The 19,217-nt window shown below is 57.3% G+C and overlaps 1 protein-coding gene and 1 long non-coding RNA gene across 2 annotated transcripts; one reads left to right on the top strand and one right to left on the bottom strand.

The window, feature by feature from the left end:
• The first annotated feature begins 491 nt into the window (after positions 1-491).
• LOC115651032 lies at positions 492-12,550 on the top strand. Its single transcript, XR_004000297.1, has 3 exons — positions 492-579; positions 10,725-10,733; positions 12,538-12,550. It is a non-coding gene; the product is annotated as an uncharacterized LOC115651032 (long non-coding RNA).
• Positions 567-16,141, bottom strand: LOC115651031 (bone marrow proteoglycan-like). The gene is made up of 10 exons (XM_030561839.1): positions 15,873-16,141; positions 15,085-15,172; positions 14,430-14,605; positions 13,600-13,734; positions 12,974-13,085; positions 3,627-3,692; positions 3,042-3,223; positions 1,822-1,956; positions 1,273-1,384; positions 567-702 (listed from the first exon to the last, which is right to left on the bottom strand). The coding sequence occupies exons 2-10, from the start codon at positions 15,143-15,145 to the stop codon at positions 644-646; spliced, it is 1,038 nt and encodes a 345-aa protein (XP_030417699.1). The 5' UTR covers positions 15,146-15,172; positions 15,873-16,141; the 3' UTR covers positions 567-643.
• Between the last annotated feature and the right edge of the window lie 3,076 nt (positions 16,142-19,217).

Raw genomic sequence — 19,217 nt, forward strand, 5'->3', positions numbered from 1 at the left:
TTTTGATGTGATTTAGATGGAAGGGGATGATGTGATGTTCTGCTTCTTACAGACCTTACAACACAACCAACACCCCCCACACCCAGTGTACTCCCCCGTCATCTACAGCCCCACGCACTCCCTAAAGCCTCCAACCTCCAAACACCCAACGCCCCACACACCCAGTGTATTCCCCCATCATCTACAGCCCCCTGCACTCCCTAAAGCCTCCCACCTCCAAACACCCAACACCCCCTACACACACACCTCACACACACCCTCCCCTGCATTGCCCCTGGCTCCCATCTCTCAGACAGATGCTCCCACCTTTGGGTGAAGCTGCTAGAGCCAGTGCAGAGGCTGACAGGCAGCCCTTAGGGACCCAGCCCTCTCTCCCCAGCCTGGTCATGTCCTTCCCCACTTCCCTCTGGTTCAGCCCCATGGAGAGTGCAGGGTCCTCATTGTCTAGTGCAGGGCTGTTTTATTGTGGGGAGTCACAAGCAATGACAAAGAGCAGGGGATGGGGGCTGCCCCTCCTGGGGAGATGGGGCAAGGCTGGGAGCAAAGCCAAGTCCAGGGAGCAGGGGCGCCTCCGGCAGGGTGGAGCAAGGAGTCCCAGCAATTGCAGTGTGGGCAGCAGGACCCCGTGGGGGGAGCAGCCCCCTCAGTACTCGCAGATAAAGGGAAGGCGAGTCTGGCAGCTGACATTTCTCCAATGTCCACCTGGCAGAGAGAGAGGGGTTAGTGCCCGCCCAGCTGGCACCTGGCACCAAGCAAACCCCAGCTCCCCTCGGCCCCAGATCCCGGGACTCCACCTAGGCCTGGCTCCCCCGGCCCCAGACCCCGGGGCTCCACCTATCCCCGGCTCCCCCCAGCTCCAGACCCCAGGGCTCCACCTAGGCCTGGCTCCCCCTGGCCCCAGACCCCGGGGCCCCACCTAACCCCAGCTCCCCCCGCCCCAGATACCGGGGCTCCACCTAGGCCCAGCTCCCCCCAGCCCCAGACCCTGGGGCCCCACCTATCCCCAGTTCCCCCCCAGCCCAAGGTCCCACCTAGCCCTGTTCCACACACCCCCTCTCTGCCCCAACCCCCAGGGCCCCACCTAACCCAGGCTCCCCTCGCCACTCCAGCCCCCAGGGCCCCCCCAACCCGGGCTCCCCCCTCCACCCCAGCCCCCAGGGCTGCACTTAACTCGGGCTCCCTCCTCCACCCCAGCCCCCAGGGCTGCACTTAACCCGGGCTCCCCCCACCACCCCAGCCCCCAGGGCCCCACCTAGCCCAGCAGTCCCTGACCTGCAGTGCACAGGGCAACACAGGTTTGCCCAGAGCGGCTGGGGTTCCCCCTGGCCCAGTTGGAGAAGTCCCAAGGGGTGTCGTCCATCCAGCGGGAGAATGTTCGTCCGCCCTGCAAGGCGGGGGGGCTGGGTAGGATCAGTGTTGCCCCATTTGCAGGGCACCCCGGGGACCTTCCCAAGCCAGCAGCCAGCGGAGTCCAGGGGCTAGAGCGGGGGGCTATGGGCTCACTGGGTCGGGGGCAGAACCCTCACTTGGTGGGGGGCACAGGCCCCAGGCACCTCATGGGCAGCCAAGGTCAATGGGCCCCAAGGAGACTCCCGGGCATGGAGAGGGCTGGGACAAAGCCCCGAACTTCCAGAGACCCCCAGGGCTGGCTCACGGCAGGCGGGCAGGGCTTGGCCTGGGGCTGCCTGGAGCTGGGTCCTGGCTGGAGATACAGAGCTGCAGTGGGGGATGGGTCATCCTCCCAAAATAGGGAGTTTGGGGAGCCCTGGGCTGGGCCCAGGCCGGGGTGGGTGGAGCAGCAGGGCCAGACGATCACTTTACCGAGGAGGAGGTGATGCCCCCGACCCACACCTGGCCCTGGTTGGTGTGGGCGCGTGCTACTGTGCGCAGTTGCTCATTGGCCGAGTTGCTGTGGATGGAGGCCAGGTGGCCGCGGAAGATCCTACTGCACTCGCTCTGTGGGGAGAGAGAGGGTGGGGCGCAGCCACAGACTGGCCCACGGCTGCTGCTACATGCACCATCGACTGCCCCCCATCCTCCAGCCCCACGCACCATCTGCTACCCCCCTTCCTCCAGCCCCACATATCATCCGCTGCCCCCTGTCCTCCAGCCCCATGCATCATCCGCTACCCCCTTCCTCCAGCCCCACACATCATCTGCTGACCCCATCCTCCAGCCCCACACATCATCCGCTACCCCCCATCCTCCAGCCCCACACATCATCCGCTGCCTCTCCTCCTCCAGCCCCACGCAACATCCACTGCCCCCGTCCTCCAGCCCCACACACCATCCGCTGCCCCATATCCTCCAGCCCCACACACCATCCGCTGACCCCATCCTCCAGCCCCACACATCATCCGCTACCCCCCATCCTCCAGCCCCACACATCATCCGCTACCCCCCATCCTCCAGCCCCACACATCATCCGCTGCCTCTCCTCCTCCAGCCCCACGCAACATCCACTGCCCCCATCCTCCAGCCCCACACACCATCCGCTGCCCCCCATCCTCCAGCCCCATGCACTGCTCCAACACCTCATGAGTCAGCCCCATGCACCATCCAGTGCCCGTCACACCCCATCCTCCAGGACCACGCACCATCCACCACCCCACACACCATGAGCCAACCCCATGCATCATCCTCTGCCCCCACACCCTATCCTTCAGCCTCATGCACCATCCACTGCCCCTGTCAGCCATGCCACACACCCTCCACCACCCACACACACGAGCCAGATCTATGTATCTTCTGCTGCCCCCCATGCTCCATGCACCAGCCCCACACATCCTCCACCACCCACATGCACCATGAGCCAGATCCATGTATCATCTGCTGCCCCCCATGCTCCATCCGCCAGCCCCACACACCCTCCACCACCCATACACACCATGAGCCAGCCTCATGGCACATTCACAGCCCCGTGCATCCCATCCACCAGCCCCACATCCTATCCACCTCTCCCATGCACCATCTGTCAGCCCTATAGATCATCCACTGGCCCCATGCACCACCTTTCCCTGCCCCCTTTCCCCTCTACTCACCATGGCCCCATAAAAGGTCTGGTCCTGTATCACCACTGAGTAACGAAGCCTCTTGCCCAGTGCACCTCTCCCCATGAAGCTCTTGTTCTCCCCAGATCCCAGTGGCTCCAGCTCCCCGGGCTCCTCCTCCAGATCAGAGCTGCCCTGCTCGGTTGATACCTCCTGCTCCAGGGCACCCTCAGCTAGGTGGTGAGAGAGACCAATGGGCCCTTCCAGCCCCATGGTGCACCCCAGACCGCAAATGACTGGGGAGAGGAGAGATGCCCCCATGGCTGCAGGGACCAGGCGGTACAATGGCAGGGGTTGGGGGGCATGTACACAGGGTCTGGGTCACCCAGGTGCCAGGACAGAAAAGGGTGGGGGTTGGAGGACCTAGTGTCCAGAATGCAGCAGGGTTGGGGGTCAGTGAGAGCACACGTCTGGGAATAACTGAGCCCTGTACTGTCTGGGCTGGGATCTCACCCAAGCCCATGGGGCCCATGCAGTAGCCCTCTGTAGGGGGTCCCCTTTGGGGGCAGTGGCCTGTGGGTCAGGGTCCCCCCAGGGCTGAGTGAGGGGCTCCATCCAGGGGGCACCAGGACTTACAGAGACGGTGACTAGAGACGGTCCCCAGCAGGGTGAGCGCCAGAAACAGCTTCATCTCAGGCAGACCTTAAGGGAGACACCAAGAGACAGAGACAGATTAACACCCCCCAACACACATACAGCTAGGCGCTGCCTAGAGCTACCCGCCATGGAGCCCACACTGACCCCCAGCCTGGAGCTCCCTGCCATCGTCATCAAGCCCAGACTAACCCCCTGCACTTAACGCCCCTCCCCTCCTCACCTCTCATCTTTGACTTCCTCCTCCAGCCATCACCTCCCCTTATATTGGGCTGGAGCAGGAAGCTGGGGATGGGGAAAGAGTCACTATCAGCTCCCAGCCCCTTGTGCTTCCCCCCCCCTGCATGACTTGTGACCCCCCCACCCCCAGTCTGGGCTATGACCCACAAACTGCCTCACGTCTCCTCCTAGGGGCCATCACAGACTATTAGGGTTGGAAGGACCTCAGGAGATCACCTAGTCCAACCCCCTGCTCAAAGCAGGACCAATTCCCAGACAAATTTTTACTCCAGTTCCCTAAATGGGCCCCTCAAGGACTGAACTCACAGCCCTGGGTTTAGCAGGCCAATGCTCAGACCACTGAGCTATCCCTCCTCATTGGGGGTGGGGGGCGGTGGGGGTCTTTAAAACTGGCAGTCTACAAAGAGCCCCCAACTCCACATAGACCATATGGGGTTCTGGGTTCACTTCCCTCCTAATGGTAGCAGAGAACTGGATTCCCAGCCACTCGGGGACCTGCTTTAGAGAGGCTCAGGATGTAAGGCTGGTCTAGCAGGGGGCTGTGTGGCAGGACTGAGGGGCACCAGCAGAGCTATGATCAGGGGACCCAGGGCTGGGCTAACGGGGCTGCGGTTTGGGATTGAAGGGAACCGGCAGAGCTGGAGGGGGAGCTTAGGACTGGGCTAGCAGAGGGTTGCAGTTCAGAATTGAGGGGCACCAGCAGAGCTGTGGTCAGGGGACCCAAGGGCTGGGCTAGCAGGGGGCGGCGGATTGGAATTGAGGGACATCACCTGGGTTCTCTGCAGTTCACCGCTGGTGGTAAAGGGTGCATCCAAGAGGTATGGGATGGGCTGGCTCTGAGGTGTGGCACTGAGCTGGGGGTGGGGGGGACTGGGACTGAGGGGCATTGTGTGAGCCGTGTGGGAACCTTGGTCCTGGGATCTGACTCCAGACCTGGTGTCCCCAGTGTTCTGGATAGGAGGCAGCAGTGGCTGGGCGCCCCTGCCATGGGTGATGCCAGGGACTGTAGCGGATGGTTCAAATCGACCCTTCTGGTCTTAAACCCTACAGCCCTGTGACCTGACCTGGAACCACTCAGGAACCAGCCCCGGCACAGCAGCAGCCTCTGCCCAATGCACTGGGTGCCCAGCTGTGGTGGGGAATGTCACAACTCATCACAGCAACTCAGTGGGACCCGCCCCATTGGGAGGTTGGGGTCAATAGAGCTAAAGATGCTTTACACCAGCTGAGATCTGGCCCATTAACTTGCTGGCAAGTTGACAAAACAAGGAGTAATGGTCTCAAGTTGCAGTGGGGGAGGTTTAGGTTGGATATTAGGAAACACTATTTCACTAGGAGGGTGGTGAAGCACTGGAATGGGTTACCTAGGGAGGTGGTGGAATCTCCACCCTTAGACATTTTTAAGGTCAGGCTTGACAAACCCTGGCTGGGATGATTTAGTTGGAGTTAGTCCTGCTTTGAGCAGGGAGTTGGACTAGATACCTCCTGAGGTCTCTTCCAACCCTGATATTCTATGATTCTTCTATTATTCTGTGATAATGGAGCTATGGCCGATTGACACCAAGCAGGATCCGGCTCATTGACTCCAGCTGGGCCGATGTCCCATGTTGTCAGGTGAGGGATTATGGGGCTGAGATGTCCCTTAAAGCACCAGTGTAGTTTGTGATTTGGCCAGTTCCACAGCCTGAAGGATGAGGGGACTTCCTTCTCTGGGGGCTTCAACACACTCCCACCCTTCCCAACCTCAGGAACCTCCCCCAGTTCACTCTACACCAAGTAGAGTGCCACATTGGTCAGTGGGGTAGGATCCTGCCAGGTAGTGGGTAGCATGGTGTGATGGAGTAGGGATTGTCTGTGTGGGGGATGGGAGAGCGGGCGATTACTTTAGGTGAGGGACCAGGACCTAAGCCTGTAACCTGAGCTAGGGAGCAGGGAGGTATGTCAGCACCTTTGCCCGGGAAGCTGGACAAAGGAAGGGGCCGGATGGAGGGAGCTGAGTTTAGTTTCGGTTTTGGGCTGGGTGATTGGAATTCAGGGGACTAAGCTTCCTGAGCCCCAGAAGGACTTGATTGAGGGGTCCTGGCTGTGCCTACAAGCTCTGCTGTAACCTGTATTCCTGTTGTCCAATAAACCTTGTGTTTTACTGGCTGGCTGAGAGTCACTGTGAGTCCCAGGAAGAGGGGTGCAGGGCCGGACTCCCCCACACTTTATGACACATGGCACAGTGGGCAGTGGGCTGGAAGGACCCAACTCACTGACTTCTGGCAATTCCTCAGAACCCAGTGCCGCAGGGTGCTGCGTGTCAGAGGTGCGCCAGCAGAGCTGTGGGGTGGGGGAGGCCAGAGCTGGGCTAGCAAGGGCTGCAGGTCAGGGCTGAGAAGCGCTGCTGTTATTGCATGCACCTGCTTTCCCGTCCTCACACACATCCCGTCTGCCCTCGCCCCCCAGGACTAGCCATGCCCTGACTAGATAAGCATCTCCGCGCCACGCTGGGCAGGTTTCACAAGAGCATTTCACACATTAGCGGTCATGTTGGGACCCTGTGTCTGGGCCACCCCGATAACCCCAGGGCTGTTTCACCACAGGCCACTGCGCTGGGCACCCGGCCACAGAGAATGGGGCAGTCCCCTCCCTTCCTCCACTGTCACTCTCAGAGTCAGGCCCCCCTCTCACTGCCACGGGACCCTTCCCAGTGGGGCTGGGACTAGAGTGGGATGATCACCCAGAGCCTGGCGCGTTGCTCTTCCCTGCCTGCAGTGAGCACGGGCCCTGGGATCCCTGAACCTGGGGGAGACTGGCCAGTGTCGAGCCCTGGAGCACAAATGGGCTCCCCTCACTTCTCATAGTGCCCCCCCACTGAAGCTCCTTGCAGAGTTCATCTGGCCCCATGAGCCCCACTTCCAACTCCCTAGAGAATGTGGGGGCTGAGAAGGGGGGTCTGCCACAGAGTTGCCTTTAGTCCAAGCAGAGTTTTATAGACTTGAAGAGCAGACAGGCGTCTGTCTGTGCTTCTGGGTCACTAGCCCTGCCCAGGGGTTCCTACCTCCCACCCCCACCGAGCCAGAGTGCAGCCTCTGGAGAGAGACCCCAGTCTGGACTGAAAGTATCTGAGTGACGGTGCATCTCCCTGTCCCCCCCCAGGGGAGTTGTCCCCAGGGCTGTGAGCGCTGGGGTAACCCCTGCACCTCCCAGCACCTGCCCAGTGAGTAGCCTGGTCAGGCCGGACTTTGGCCTGGTGCATCCTGGGAGAATCGTCAAGCGGGGAGGTTAAGATGGGGTTTAGCTGGCTCAGTGGGCAGTACAGCAAGTGTACAGAGACTCCCCCATCATCTACAGCCCCCCGCACTCCCTAAAGCCTCCAACCTCCAAACACCCAGCACTCCCCACACCCAGCGTGCTCCCCCATCATCTACAGCCCCTCGCACTCCCTAAAGCCTCCAACCTCCAAACACCCAACACCCCTCACACCCAGTGTAATCCCCATCATCTACAGCTCCCTGCACTCCCTAAAGCCTTTGACCTCCAAACACCCAACACCCCTCACACCCAGTGTAATCCCCATCATCTACAGCTCCCTGCACTCCCTAAGGTCTCCAACTGCCAAACACCTAACACCCCCCACACCCAGTGAACTCCCTTGTCATCTACAGCCCCCACACTCCCTAAAGCCTCCAACCTCCAAACACCCAACACCCACCACACCCAGTGTATTCCCCCATCATCTACAGCCCCTCGCACTCCCTAAAGCCTCCAACCTCCAAACACCCAACACCCCTCACACCCAGTGTAATCCCCATCATCTACAGCTCCCTGCACTCCCTAAAGCCTTTGACCTCCAAACACCCAACACCCCTCACACCCAGTGTAATCCCCATCATCTACAGCTCCCTGCACTCCCTAAAGCAGCTGTCCTCTAACTGCGTGTCGGGACCACATTTTAATGGTGTCACCAGGGCTGATGTTAGACTTGCTGGGCCAAAGCCGAAGCCAGAGGGCTTCAGCCCTGGGTGGCAGGGCTCAGGTTACAGGCCCTTCACCTAGGGCTGAAGCCTTTAGGCTTGGGCTTTGGCTTTGGCCCCCAGCCAAGGGCGATGGGGCTTAGGCGGGCTCAGGCTTTGGTCCCAGTCTTGGGGTCTTGAGTTAATTTTCGTTGTCAGAAGGGGGTCGCGGTGCCATCAAGTTTGAGAACCCCTGCCCCTAAAACTTCCAACCTCCAACCACCCAACACCCCCCCACACACACACCTGCATTGCCCCTGGCTCCCCTCTCTCAAACACATGCCCCCACCTTGGGGTGAAGCTGCTAGAGACAGTGCAGAGGCTGACAGGCAGCCCTTAGGGACCCAGCCCTCTCTCCCCAGCCTGGTCACGTCCTTCCCCACTTCCCTCTGGTTCAGCCCCATGAAGCATGCAGGGACCTCAGTGTCTGGGAGCAGGAAGGAGCGACACCCGGGGTGATGAGTGAATGGCTGTTTTATTGTGGGGAGTCACAGGCAATGACTGAGAGCAGGGGATGGGAGCTGCCTCTCCTGGGGCAAGGCTGGGAACAGAGCCTAGTCCAGGGAGCAGGGGCGCCAAGGTATGCAGGGACATGCCTATGGCCAGAACGCTAAGATTTTTCCATGCCATTTGATGGATAGCTTGTCTTTAAAACAAAGAAAGCAGAGGCCACATGGCAAGAGATTATAAAAGGTTGATGCCTCATCTCCATCTTGTCTTCAATCCTGCTTCTGATCTCTGTAGGGACTTTGCTACAAACCGAAGCTCTGAACAAAGGACTGAATGACCCATCCCAGCAGGGGATGTACTCCAGAGACTTGATTTGAACCTGCAGTTTACTCCATCACTGTTACAAGCCTGAACTAAGAACTTTGCCATTACTGTATGTAACTGATTCCATTTAACCAATTCTAGCTCTCATCTGGATTGTCTGAGGGAATTGCGTGTATGACTTGTGGTTAGCCAGTGGGGTAAAACCGAAGTCCTCTCTGTTTGGCTGGTTTGGTTTGCCTTGGTGTGCAAAGGAGCCCCAGCCCTGGGCTGTAACTGCCCTGTTCTGAGCAATTTGTCCTGAATTAACTCTCTCAGAAGGGTCCCACCAAGGGTAGCATCATTACAGTCCCTCAGTCAGAAAATGCCAAGTACAGTTCTACTGTCCTTGATTCACATAACCAGGATAATAACCCTTCATTACTCCTGCCCCAACAACAAAGAGACTGGGGATCCCACAGCAGACAAAGAGGCTATTTGGGCAAGCAGCTAGACAGGATGAGTGTGCCCATGCAAACGAGATCAGCCCCTGAAGTCCTTTTCCACAGCTCACCACCAGCTGTCAGGGGAGAGCTCGTTTTGACTCTGCTTACACATTTTTACAGTGCAAATATTTGGAGTAAAGATAATACACACTTTGATTTCAGTTATAACACAGAATACAATATCTATGAAAATATAGAAGAACACCCAAAATTTTTAATACATTTGCACTGGTATTCTATTGTTAAAGAGTGCGATTAAAACTGCTGTTAATTTCGATTACTTTTTAAATCGCGATTCATTTTTTTGAGTTCATCGCATGAGTTAGCTGGGATTAATCGCCTGCCCTAGTTTATACTCCAGGGCGGTGGGGAGAGCCTGTGAAGATGGGAAATAGGCTATCTGCCCTTGAGTGTGTCAAGGCTGATTCCACACTCTGGCACTCAGAAAAGGTAAATTTTATTAAAAACTAAAAGACAGAAAATACATCTGGAATTTAGGCTTTTGCTAGATTTTGAAAGAGCAACATTAAGCACCAAGAATAGCTTTTTTGGGGTGCAGCTTAAAAGTCACAAGCAACCAAAAGCAGCTGGGGATTAGCACAGAGGACTCCACAAGCCAGAATAAAGAAATAAACCTGATTGCATCCAGCTAAACATTCCCTATCCCAAATATTCCTTCTAGGTCTGGAAGATGAATTTTCATACCTGGTTCAAACTTTACACAGCATTCCTGCTTACAGCATTGCTGCTCCATGTCTCCTTCTGCGGAGAACAACAAAGGGAAAGTCCCTTTTCCAGTTTTAAAAAGTTCTACCTTCCCATTGGCACTTTTGGTCAGGTGCCCACTTCCTTTTCTTTATCTGGGGGACTTTTTTACCCTTTACAGGTAAAGCAAGCAGAGAACAGCTACCAAGAGGGATTTTCCAAATAACTGGCTGGCTAGGTGTCCATAAAAGGGAACTCCCCCCCACACACACACACTTAATTTATCACCCCCCAAATCACAGACGGTGCTGGCCAGCCTGGTTCAGGTCAGGTCCACACCAGTGGGGATTTCATCCTGGAGGTTTAGGAAACAGTGTTAATAAGTTCCATGCACCTCTAATTTCACTAATAATTACATGAAGAACTATACTGTACTTTTTACATTTCAAGGACTACAATGACTTAGAATGAAGGGACATTTTTACATGGCTGTTTCTGGGAAACTTTCCCGGGAGAGTACACCAGCCACTTTGTTAGAGGCTCCTGAAATGTGTTATATCTCAAAATCAAAGTCCTGAAGAGCTAAACTCCACCGAAGAAGTCTTTTGTTAGTCTCTTTGACTGTGTGAAGCCACTTTAGTGCAGCATGGTCAGTTGAAATGAAACCTCAGTGATGTGGACTGGCCAGAGAGGGGCCTTGACCTAGTCTTGGGGCTTGCGCATTGTGACATCATTGACACAAGCTGGGGCCGTATAGATCAGTGGCTCTCAAATGTTTGTACTGGGGACCCCTTTCACATAGGAAGCCGCTGAGTGTGATCCCCCCCCTTATAAATTAAAAATACTTTTTTATATATTTAACTCTATTATAAATGCTGGAGGCAAAGTGGGTTTTGAGGTGGAGGTTGATAGCTTGCGACTCTCCCATGTAGTAACCCCGTGACCCCCGAGGGGTCCCAACCCCCAGTTTGAGAACCCCTGAACTCAGCAGTGTGAGAAAAGGGCCAGTCTAGCTGGGCGTCTTACAGAGGCACAGCGGTTCCCACAGCTCCCAGACTGCACCCAGGGTGACAACCTGTCACAGAAGGTAAGTGGCAGATGGCATCATGAGTATCAGGGTCTGTACAAAGGGGTGCTAAACAGAAGAGCCTCTGCTGTGAGAAATCTCCTCTCCCCAACAAGGCGCACAGACCAGGGGCAAGTCCCCACAAAGCTGCTCTTAGCTGAGCGAAATGGCTGGCACTTCCTGGTGGAGCGGCCTATGGCAGGGGTGTGACATTGACATAAACTGTGACCATATAGACCATTGTTGCAACCAGTGTTATATATTTGCAGCAAAGGTAGTTGTGTGAGGTGTCTAAGACAAGGCTATGATTTGCTGGTTATGATTATGCTGTCTGTGTGCATGTATCATTTTTGTATTTAAAATTATAAGTATTGGCTCTTTACTGTCTGTATTTCAAACTTGTGCTATGCTTCTGGGTGACACCCCAGACAGTTTAGCATCAGCACTGCCCAGCCTGTTTGATGGCCCATTAAGGACCATCGGCCATACGACTGACCCATTGAGAGACAGCAGATATGCCTTGTGACTCAGCAAGGTATGCAGAGACATGCCTATGATCAGAACGCTAAGGTTTTTCCATGCCATGTGCTGGATAGCTTGTCTTTAAAACAAAGAAAGCAGAGGCCACGTGGCAAGAGATTATAAAAGGCTGCTGCAGCTCCTCCATCTTGTCTTCAATCCTGCTCGTGAGCTCTGGATTGACTTTGCTACAAACTGAAGCTCTGAACAAAGGACTGAATGACCCATCCCAGCGGGGGATGTACTCCAGAGACTTGATTTGAACCTGCAGTTTATTCCATCACTACTACAAGCCTGAACCAAGAACTTTGCCATTACTGTATGTAATTGATTCCATTTAACCAGTCTTAACTCTCATTTATATTTCTTTTTTTAATGAATAAATCTTTAGATTTTAGATTCTAAAGGATTGGCAACAGCGTGATTTGTGGATAAGATCTGATTAGTATATTGACCTGGGTCTGGGGCTTGGTCCTTTGGGATCGAGAGAAACTTTTTTCTTTTACTGGAGCATTGGTTTTCATAACCATTCATCCCCTTTACGAGTGGCACTGGTGGTGATACTGGGAAACTGGAGTGTCTTTGGTGTGTCTTAGAGGTGGAGAACCACCAGACTGGGGCTGTGACTGCCCTGCTCTAAGCAATTTGTCCTGAATTAATGCTTTGAGAAGTGTCCCATCAAAGACAGCATCATTACACGGAGGCTGCAGCTCTCAGTTCGTTCTGGTTGGGCGTTTCTTAGCCCTTTGCTTGCTGGGAATGTCCCAGGCGCAGGGGAACCCCAGAACTGGACCTGGTCCCCACTAGTGGGCTCTGTAATAGCATCAACTCCCCTTCCTGATTCCATCCCTGGGTGCAGGTAACCCCAACCCCCTCCCCCCTGGCCACCTTTTGTCTGCCCCCCCACACCCGTCACTGGCCCAGCCTAGCGGAGCGTGCAGGGCTCTCTGTCCTGGGGCAGGAAGGAGCGACACCTGGGGGTGATGAGTGAAGCACTTTTTATTAATGAGCAAGGGTGAGGGGCACAGACTTGCCCCTGGGGAGCTGGGGCAGGACCAGGAGCAGAGTCGAGTCCAGGGAGCAGGGGCGCCTCCAGCAGGGCAGAGCAGGGAGTCCCAGGCCTGCAGAGCGGAGGGGGCAGCAGGGCCCCGTAGGGGAAGCAGCCCCCTCAGTATGCACAGATAAAGGGCAGGCGAGCCTGGCAGTTCACACTTCTCCATCTACCACCTGGCAGAGAGAGAGAGGTTAGTGCCCTCCCAGCTGGCACCTGGAACGCAACCCCAGGAAACCCTGGATCCCTTGTCCCAGACCCCCATATCCCCACTAATGCCTGATCCCCTGCCCACACCTACAGCCCCACCTACCCTCAGATCCCCTGCCCCACACCCTACAGGCCCACCTACTCTTGGATCTGCTGTTCCCTGGCCCCATGAACCCTGGATCCACTGCCCACAGATCCCCCGTTCCCCTGCCCCAGGGCTCTTGTTCCCTGAGCAGTGAATAGATCCCCATCTCAGCCCTGTCCTGCCCCAGAGAGCTGCTCACCTGTGGTGCACAGGGCGACACACATTTGTGAAGCATGGCTGGGGTTCCCGCTGGCCCAGTTGGAGTAGTTCCAGAGACTGTGGTCGATCCAATGGGAACGCAGACACCGGTGCTGTGAGGGAAGGGGCTTGGTTAGGATCGGTGCTGTCCCATCGACAGGGTGCACCGGGGAACCTCCTTCGCACCCCCCACCTCTGAGGGGCTGGGACCATTGCTTGGGCTGGGGCCAGGAGCCCTTCATGCATTGGAGTCGGGCGGTGGCTGGGGGTCATAGGAAGGAGTTGGGATTCGCTGGGATCAGAGTCAGGCACTAGGGCTGGATGCACCCAGCATGTGCTGGCAAGAGGTCCCAAGAAGACTCCCAGCCATCTAGGGTCAGCTGGACCCACACCTGAGCCGCACAGGCCCACCTCCCAGGGAGCAAGGGGGGCGTGGCCTGGGGCTGCCCTGAGCGGGGTCCCGGCTGGGGACACACCGAGCCACAGCGGGGGATGGATCCCCCTGTCCGGGCTGCATTGGAGGGGAGGCCAGCCTCAGAGCTGGTAGGGCCCTGATAAGAAGGGGGGTTCTGGGCCAGGCCCAGGCAGTGGGGGAATGGGGGCAGCAGGGCCGGACACTCTCCTTACCCAGCGGGAGGTGTAGCCGCCAATCCACACCTGGCCCCGGTTGGTGCGGGCACGTGCCGTGCAGCGCAGGCGCTGGTTGGTCGCATAGTTGTGGATGGAGGCCAGGTGGCCGTGGTAGCAGCGGGCACACAGGCGCTGTGGGGAGAGGGTGAGGGGGACATGGGGCATCCACCAACAACCACCCCATGCACCATCCCCTACCTCTATGCCCCCTATGTCACCCCTTCATCCCTTCCACGGCCCCTATGCTGCCTCCACCACCCCCACGCCTCCTCCACTGCCTCCACCCTCGGAGGTGAGCCTGTGCCCCCCATTACCCCATGCCACCCTCCACCACCCCCATATCTCCTCCACCGCCCCATGCCTCCTCCACTGCCTCCATGGGCTCCCCATCATACTTATGCCACCCCTCCACCGCCCCATGCCCCTCCACCACCCCCATATCTCCTCTACTGCCAGCATGGGCTCCCTATCACCCCTATGCCACCCCTCCACCACCCCATGCCCCCTTCACTGCCCCCATGTGCCATCCACTGCCCTTACAGCCCTCTACTGTCCCACTGCTTACAGCCCTCTACTGTCCCTCCTCCACTGCCCCCATGGGCCCCCCATCACCTGTGTGCCCCCTCTACTGCCCCCATGCCACCCCTCCACCGCCCCATGCCCCCTCCACCACCCCCACGTCTCCTCCACTGACCCCATGGACCCCCGTCACCTATGTGCTCCCTCCACTGCCCCCATGGGCCATTCACCAGCTCCATGGACTTCTCACCCCACTTCCTGACCCATCTGTGAGTCCTCCCCACCGCCCGTCCCCTTGCTCCAGTCACCTGGGCTGTCCAAAATGGCTGGCAATTGTTCACAAACACATAGCGACAGGTGTGGCCCCCCTGGCCAGGTACTATCATCCTGAAGCTCTCGCTCTCCATGGGGCACGGTGGCTCTGGCTCCCCAGGCTCCTCCTCACCCTGTTCAGCTGGTACCTCCTGCTCCGGGGTGCCCTCATCTGAGGGTGGGTGCGAAAGACACCAGTTGGCCCTTCCAGCTGCAAGATGCAGCCCAGAGCCCAAACAATCCTTTGAGGTGGGAACAGATCTAGCGGCTGGGGACACAGGTGTCCGGGATAGAGGGTCAGGGTGTCTCTGGTGGGTCAGGGGACCCTGGTGTCTGGGACAGAGAGGCTCAGAGAATCATTGCAGGGCCAGGGGACCCTGGTGTCCGGGCTGCAGAGAGGCAGAAGGTTATTGGGGGCAGGGGCCCCAGGTGGCCGGAACAGAGTGGGGCTGGGGGCTAGTGAGAGCACAGGTCTGGGGTAACGGAGCCCTGTACTGTGCTTGCTGGGGTCTGACCCAAGCCCATGGGGTCCGTGCAATGTCTGCTGGCGGGGGCGGGAAGGTTCCCATTGGGGGCAGTGGCCTGCGGGTCAGGATCCCCACAGGTTGTGGGAGGGGCTGTAGCCATAGTGACTTGGGCCCCAAGACTTACGGAGCTGGCGAGCAGAGACGGCTCCCAGCAGGGCAAGTGCCAGGACCAGGACCAGCTTCATCTCGGGCAGATCTGGGGTGGCAAATCTCTGTGAGACAGAGACAGATTAACCTCCCCATCCAGCCCCCCCCAGTCACTAAGCCCATACTGACCCCCCCCGCGACCTAGAGCCCATCCTCCTCCCTCCACTTAGCTCGCACTGACCCCCCTGCACCTAGGGACCTCCTGCCACTGCACCCTACCCTACCACCAAACTCCCATGGGCTGATGACCACCTTCCAACCAACTCAGCCTTTCCCAACTAAGGTGGGGCTGGGCCAAGCAAGGGTGAAGAAGAGAGCCCAGGGCCTTGGGTCAGCTGGGGGGAGACAGGTGAACTGTCACTCACCTGCTCTATAACACAAGGACAACAGGCTATGGGCATCCATTGACTGTGGACAGACGGTGGCAGAGAGAACCCAGCATGTGCTGTTGGCCTGTGGAACTCCCTGCCACAGGATACAAGGGGCTGAGAGTGCTGAGCAGTGCCAGACCTTTCTGGGCATCAAAGCAGCCTCAGGAGCCAGCAGTGAGGCCTCATGACCTCAGGGTCCAGGGCAGGAGCTGAACAGCCCCCAGGGTCAGGCAGGGATCTGCCCCTGCCACAGAGAGGTGAATTAGGGCAGTCACTTTCCCAAGGCATCCAGAACTGGCTACTGTAAGAGTCAGGCCCAGACCAAGTGACCCCACTCTGAAGCAGCTCCCCATCACCACCCATAGCCCCTGGGGTCACCAGAGAACCTCCCCACCTCTATGATGGCTGTGAGTCCTCAGCGAGCTCCAATGGATCCAGCCATCCCAGCCCCTTATATAGGGCTGGAGCAGGAAGCTGGGGATGGGGGAAGAGCCATTATCAGCTCCCAGCCCCTTGTGCCCCCCTCCCCTCTGCAACGGAAAGCTTGCGACATCCCCACACCCAGCCTGGGCTCTGATCCACCAGCTGCCTCATGTCACCCTCTAGGACCATCAGAGGAGTTTACAAACAAGCGGTCTACAAAGTACGCATAGACCATAGGGGGTTCTGGATTCACCTCCCTGCTAATGGTAGCAGAGAGCTGGGCTCCCAGCCACTCAGGGACCCACTTTAGAAAGACCCTGACTGTAAGGCTGGGCTAGCATGTGCTGTGGGTCAGGAGAGAGGGGCACTGGCAGAGCTGAGGCAGAGGGGAGCCAGTGCTGGGCAAGCAGGGGCTGTGGGTTGGGATTGAGGAGCACTGCTGTCAGCTCCCCCCATCACCAGCCCACTCTCGCTGGCTCAGGGCATCCCTGCAGATAAGCATCTCCCCACAAGGGCTAGGCAGGTTTCACAAGAGGATTTCACACAGTAACGGCTGCGCTGGGACCTCTGAGCCAGGGGAGCCGGGGGGGGAGGACTTGCCTATGCTGAGCCCTGGGGCACAAATGGGCTCCCCCCACTTTCTATAGTGCCCCCCCCACACACACAGCTGGCACTGATGCCCCTTGCAGAGTTCACCTGCACCTGAACCCCACTTCCAACCCCCTGGAGAATCTGGGGCTCTGGGGTCCCCTAATGGAGGCTGAGCTGGGGGCTCTGCCATGGAGCTGCCTTTAGTCCCAGCAGAGCTTCATAGACTCCAAGAGCCAACAGCCCATTGTGCCCTCTGTCTGCGCTTCCGTGTCACACCGGGCACTGGTTCTGCCCTGGGGCTCCTGCCTCCCGCCCCGATAGAGCCAGAGCACAGCCTCTGGAGAGAGGCTGGAAGGGAAGACTCCGAATTATGGCTTTTTTCTGGGGGGGAGGGGGCGCCCTGTATCTCAGCAACCCCTCAGGCCAACAACGCCAAATTTGAGTTGCTCACCCTACCCTATGCGCCTATAAGGCCCAGCACATTTCAAGCCAATCCACGCCCCAGGTGGATTTTGGAGTACTGAGAAGATTCACAGAGTCAGCCTTTAACTGACAACAGCGTCCTGCTGCAAACTACAGCCTGTCTGGCAGAAGGCTGACAGGAGCGCCCCACTCAAGGGGCTGTACTGTGAGATCAGAGCGGTGGGACGGGGCCCATCTCCCAAGGGGACGCTCTCAGCTGAAGAACACCCCGCGGAGATGAAAACAGCCCGAAACAATAGCTCTTAGAGGTCTCAGCTGCTCCCTTCATGTTTGCGGGTGTTCCCATCCCTCTGGCCCAGGGCTGCAGAGCCTGTGATACGCATCAAACGTGTCCAGTCTCAGCTCCTCAGCACTGCGTCCTCGGAGCATGCACCAAAATGGCAGAGCTTAGACCAATTTACACCCGCTATGGCTCATTGATGTCAGCTGGAGGTCTGGCTGTTTGACACCAGCTGGGAGCCTGCCCATTGGCTCCCCCAAGGGAGGCCTCCATTCTGCCAGGTGGGGTGATTCTGGTGCTGTCACTGTCCTTAAAGGGTCGGCGAAGCCTGTGATGGGGCCGATTCCAAAACCTGAGTCCTGGGGCACCCAGGAATTGTTGCATCCCTCCCCATATGGCATCAGGGAAAACTCCTGCTGAAAGGGCAACTACCCCATTGACCTGTGGGCTAGAGTCTTGCCTGGTACTGGTTTCAGAGAGGTAGCTATCTGTATCAGCAAAAACAACAAGGAATCCTTGTGGCACGTTAGAGACTAACATTTATTTGGGCCTAAGCTTTCATGGGCTAAAACCCACTTCATCAGATGCATGGAGTAGAAAATACAGTAGGAAGATATATGTACAGAGTACATGAAAAGATCAGGGTCGCCTTACCAATTATAACAAGACAATTCAATTTAGGTGGGCTCTTTACAGCAGGAGCAAAAAATCACTTTTGTAGTGGTATTCAGAGTAGCCCATTTCAAACAGTATATCTCTTCCTACTGTATGTTCCACTCCATGCATCTGATGAAGTGGGTTTTGGCCCACGAAAACTTGTGCCCAAATAAATTTGTCAGTCTCTAAGGTGCCACAAGGATTCCTTTTTTTTCTGCCTGGTCCTGGGCACAATGGGACAGCGGGCACTGGGATTGCTGGCATGCTGACATCTGGCAAATACTCTGCTCCCAACACCACAGGGTGCTTGCGCATGGGAGAGGGAGTGAGGGACCATGGCACACCTGGGTGTGGGGGGAGCTCAGGGCTGAGCTAGCAGGGGGCTGTGGGTCAGGGCTGAAGACAGTCTGCAGGGCTTGGTGTGTATGGAGCTTAGGGCAAGGTTAGCAGGGAGCTGTGGGTCGGGGTTGAGGAAAGTCGGCAGGTTGGGTGTGTGTGGAGCTTAGGGCCAGGTTACCAAGGGGCCATGGGTTAGGACTGAAGGAAGGTGCAGGTAGGGTTTGTGGGGAGCTCAGGGCTGGTCTATCAGGGGCCATGGGTTGTGGTTGAGGGAAGTCTCTGGGGCTGGGTGTGTGAGGAACTCAGAGCTGGGCTAACAGGGGGATGAGGGTTGGGGATTGAAGGAAGTTGGTGGGGCTGGGTGTTGTGGGGAGCTCAGGGCTGGTCTAGCAGGGTCCTTTGGTCCAGGCTGAAGGCAGTTGATGGGGCAGAGCACGTTAGGAGCTCAGGACTGGTCTATCGAGGCTCTGGGTTGGGGTTGAGGGAAGTCTTTGGGGCTGGGTGAGCAGGGAGCTCAGAACTGGGCTAGCAGGGGGCGTGGGTTAGGTTTGAGGGAAGTCCACAGGGCTGGCTGTGCGAGGGAGCGTGACAAACATGAGAATTTTCTGTAATAGTTTTCTCAGGAGCAGGCATCTCCATTCCCCCGTTGGCCTTGGCACGGCCACCTGCTGAGTGCCAAGGGGTTCTCATTCTTCTCCTGTCACAGAGCCATAGTCACAAGGCCTTTGACTTGGTAGCTGGCTGTGGTGGTAAGAATATGCCATGACGAGCTGGCTGCAACTATCACTTGCCAACACAGACAATGACCACAGCCAATGACTGACTGTACCAGCCGGCGGCCCCAGCAGGAGGAACGGGTGTAAAACCCAAGTGCCTCTGGCTATGATCCAGGCAATCATAAAGGGGCCCAAGGCAGCGAGGGGTCCCCTGAAAGCCAGATCTGGCTCGCCTGGCATCAGCTGCTCCATCCTGCTCACTGTCCTCCGTACAGTGTGACCTGGCAGGTAACATATGTGGGAGCTCACT

Source organism: Gopherus evgoodei, chromosome 4 (genome assembly GCF_007399415.2).
Source record: "Gopherus evgoodei ecotype Sinaloan lineage chromosome 4, rGopEvg1_v1.p, whole genome shotgun sequence".
NCBI classification, from domain to species: domain Eukaryota; kingdom Metazoa; phylum Chordata; order Testudines; family Testudinidae; genus Gopherus; species Gopherus evgoodei.

Bases quoted from the DNA above. Each gene is read 5' to 3' on its own strand.
- LOC115651031 (XM_030561839.1), bottom strand. From the start codon at position 15,145: ATGAAGCTGGTCCTGGTCCTGGCACTTGCCCTGCTGGGAGCCGTCTCT. The intron at 1,957-3,041 runs GTGAGTAGAGGG...CTCTCCCCACAG, and splicing joins AGACCTTTTATGGGGCCATG to AGCGAGTGCAGTAGGATCTT. The intron at 1,385-1,821 runs GTAAAGTGATCG...CCCGCCTTGCAG, and splicing joins GGGGCATCACCTCCTCCTCG to GGCGGACGAACATTCTCCCG.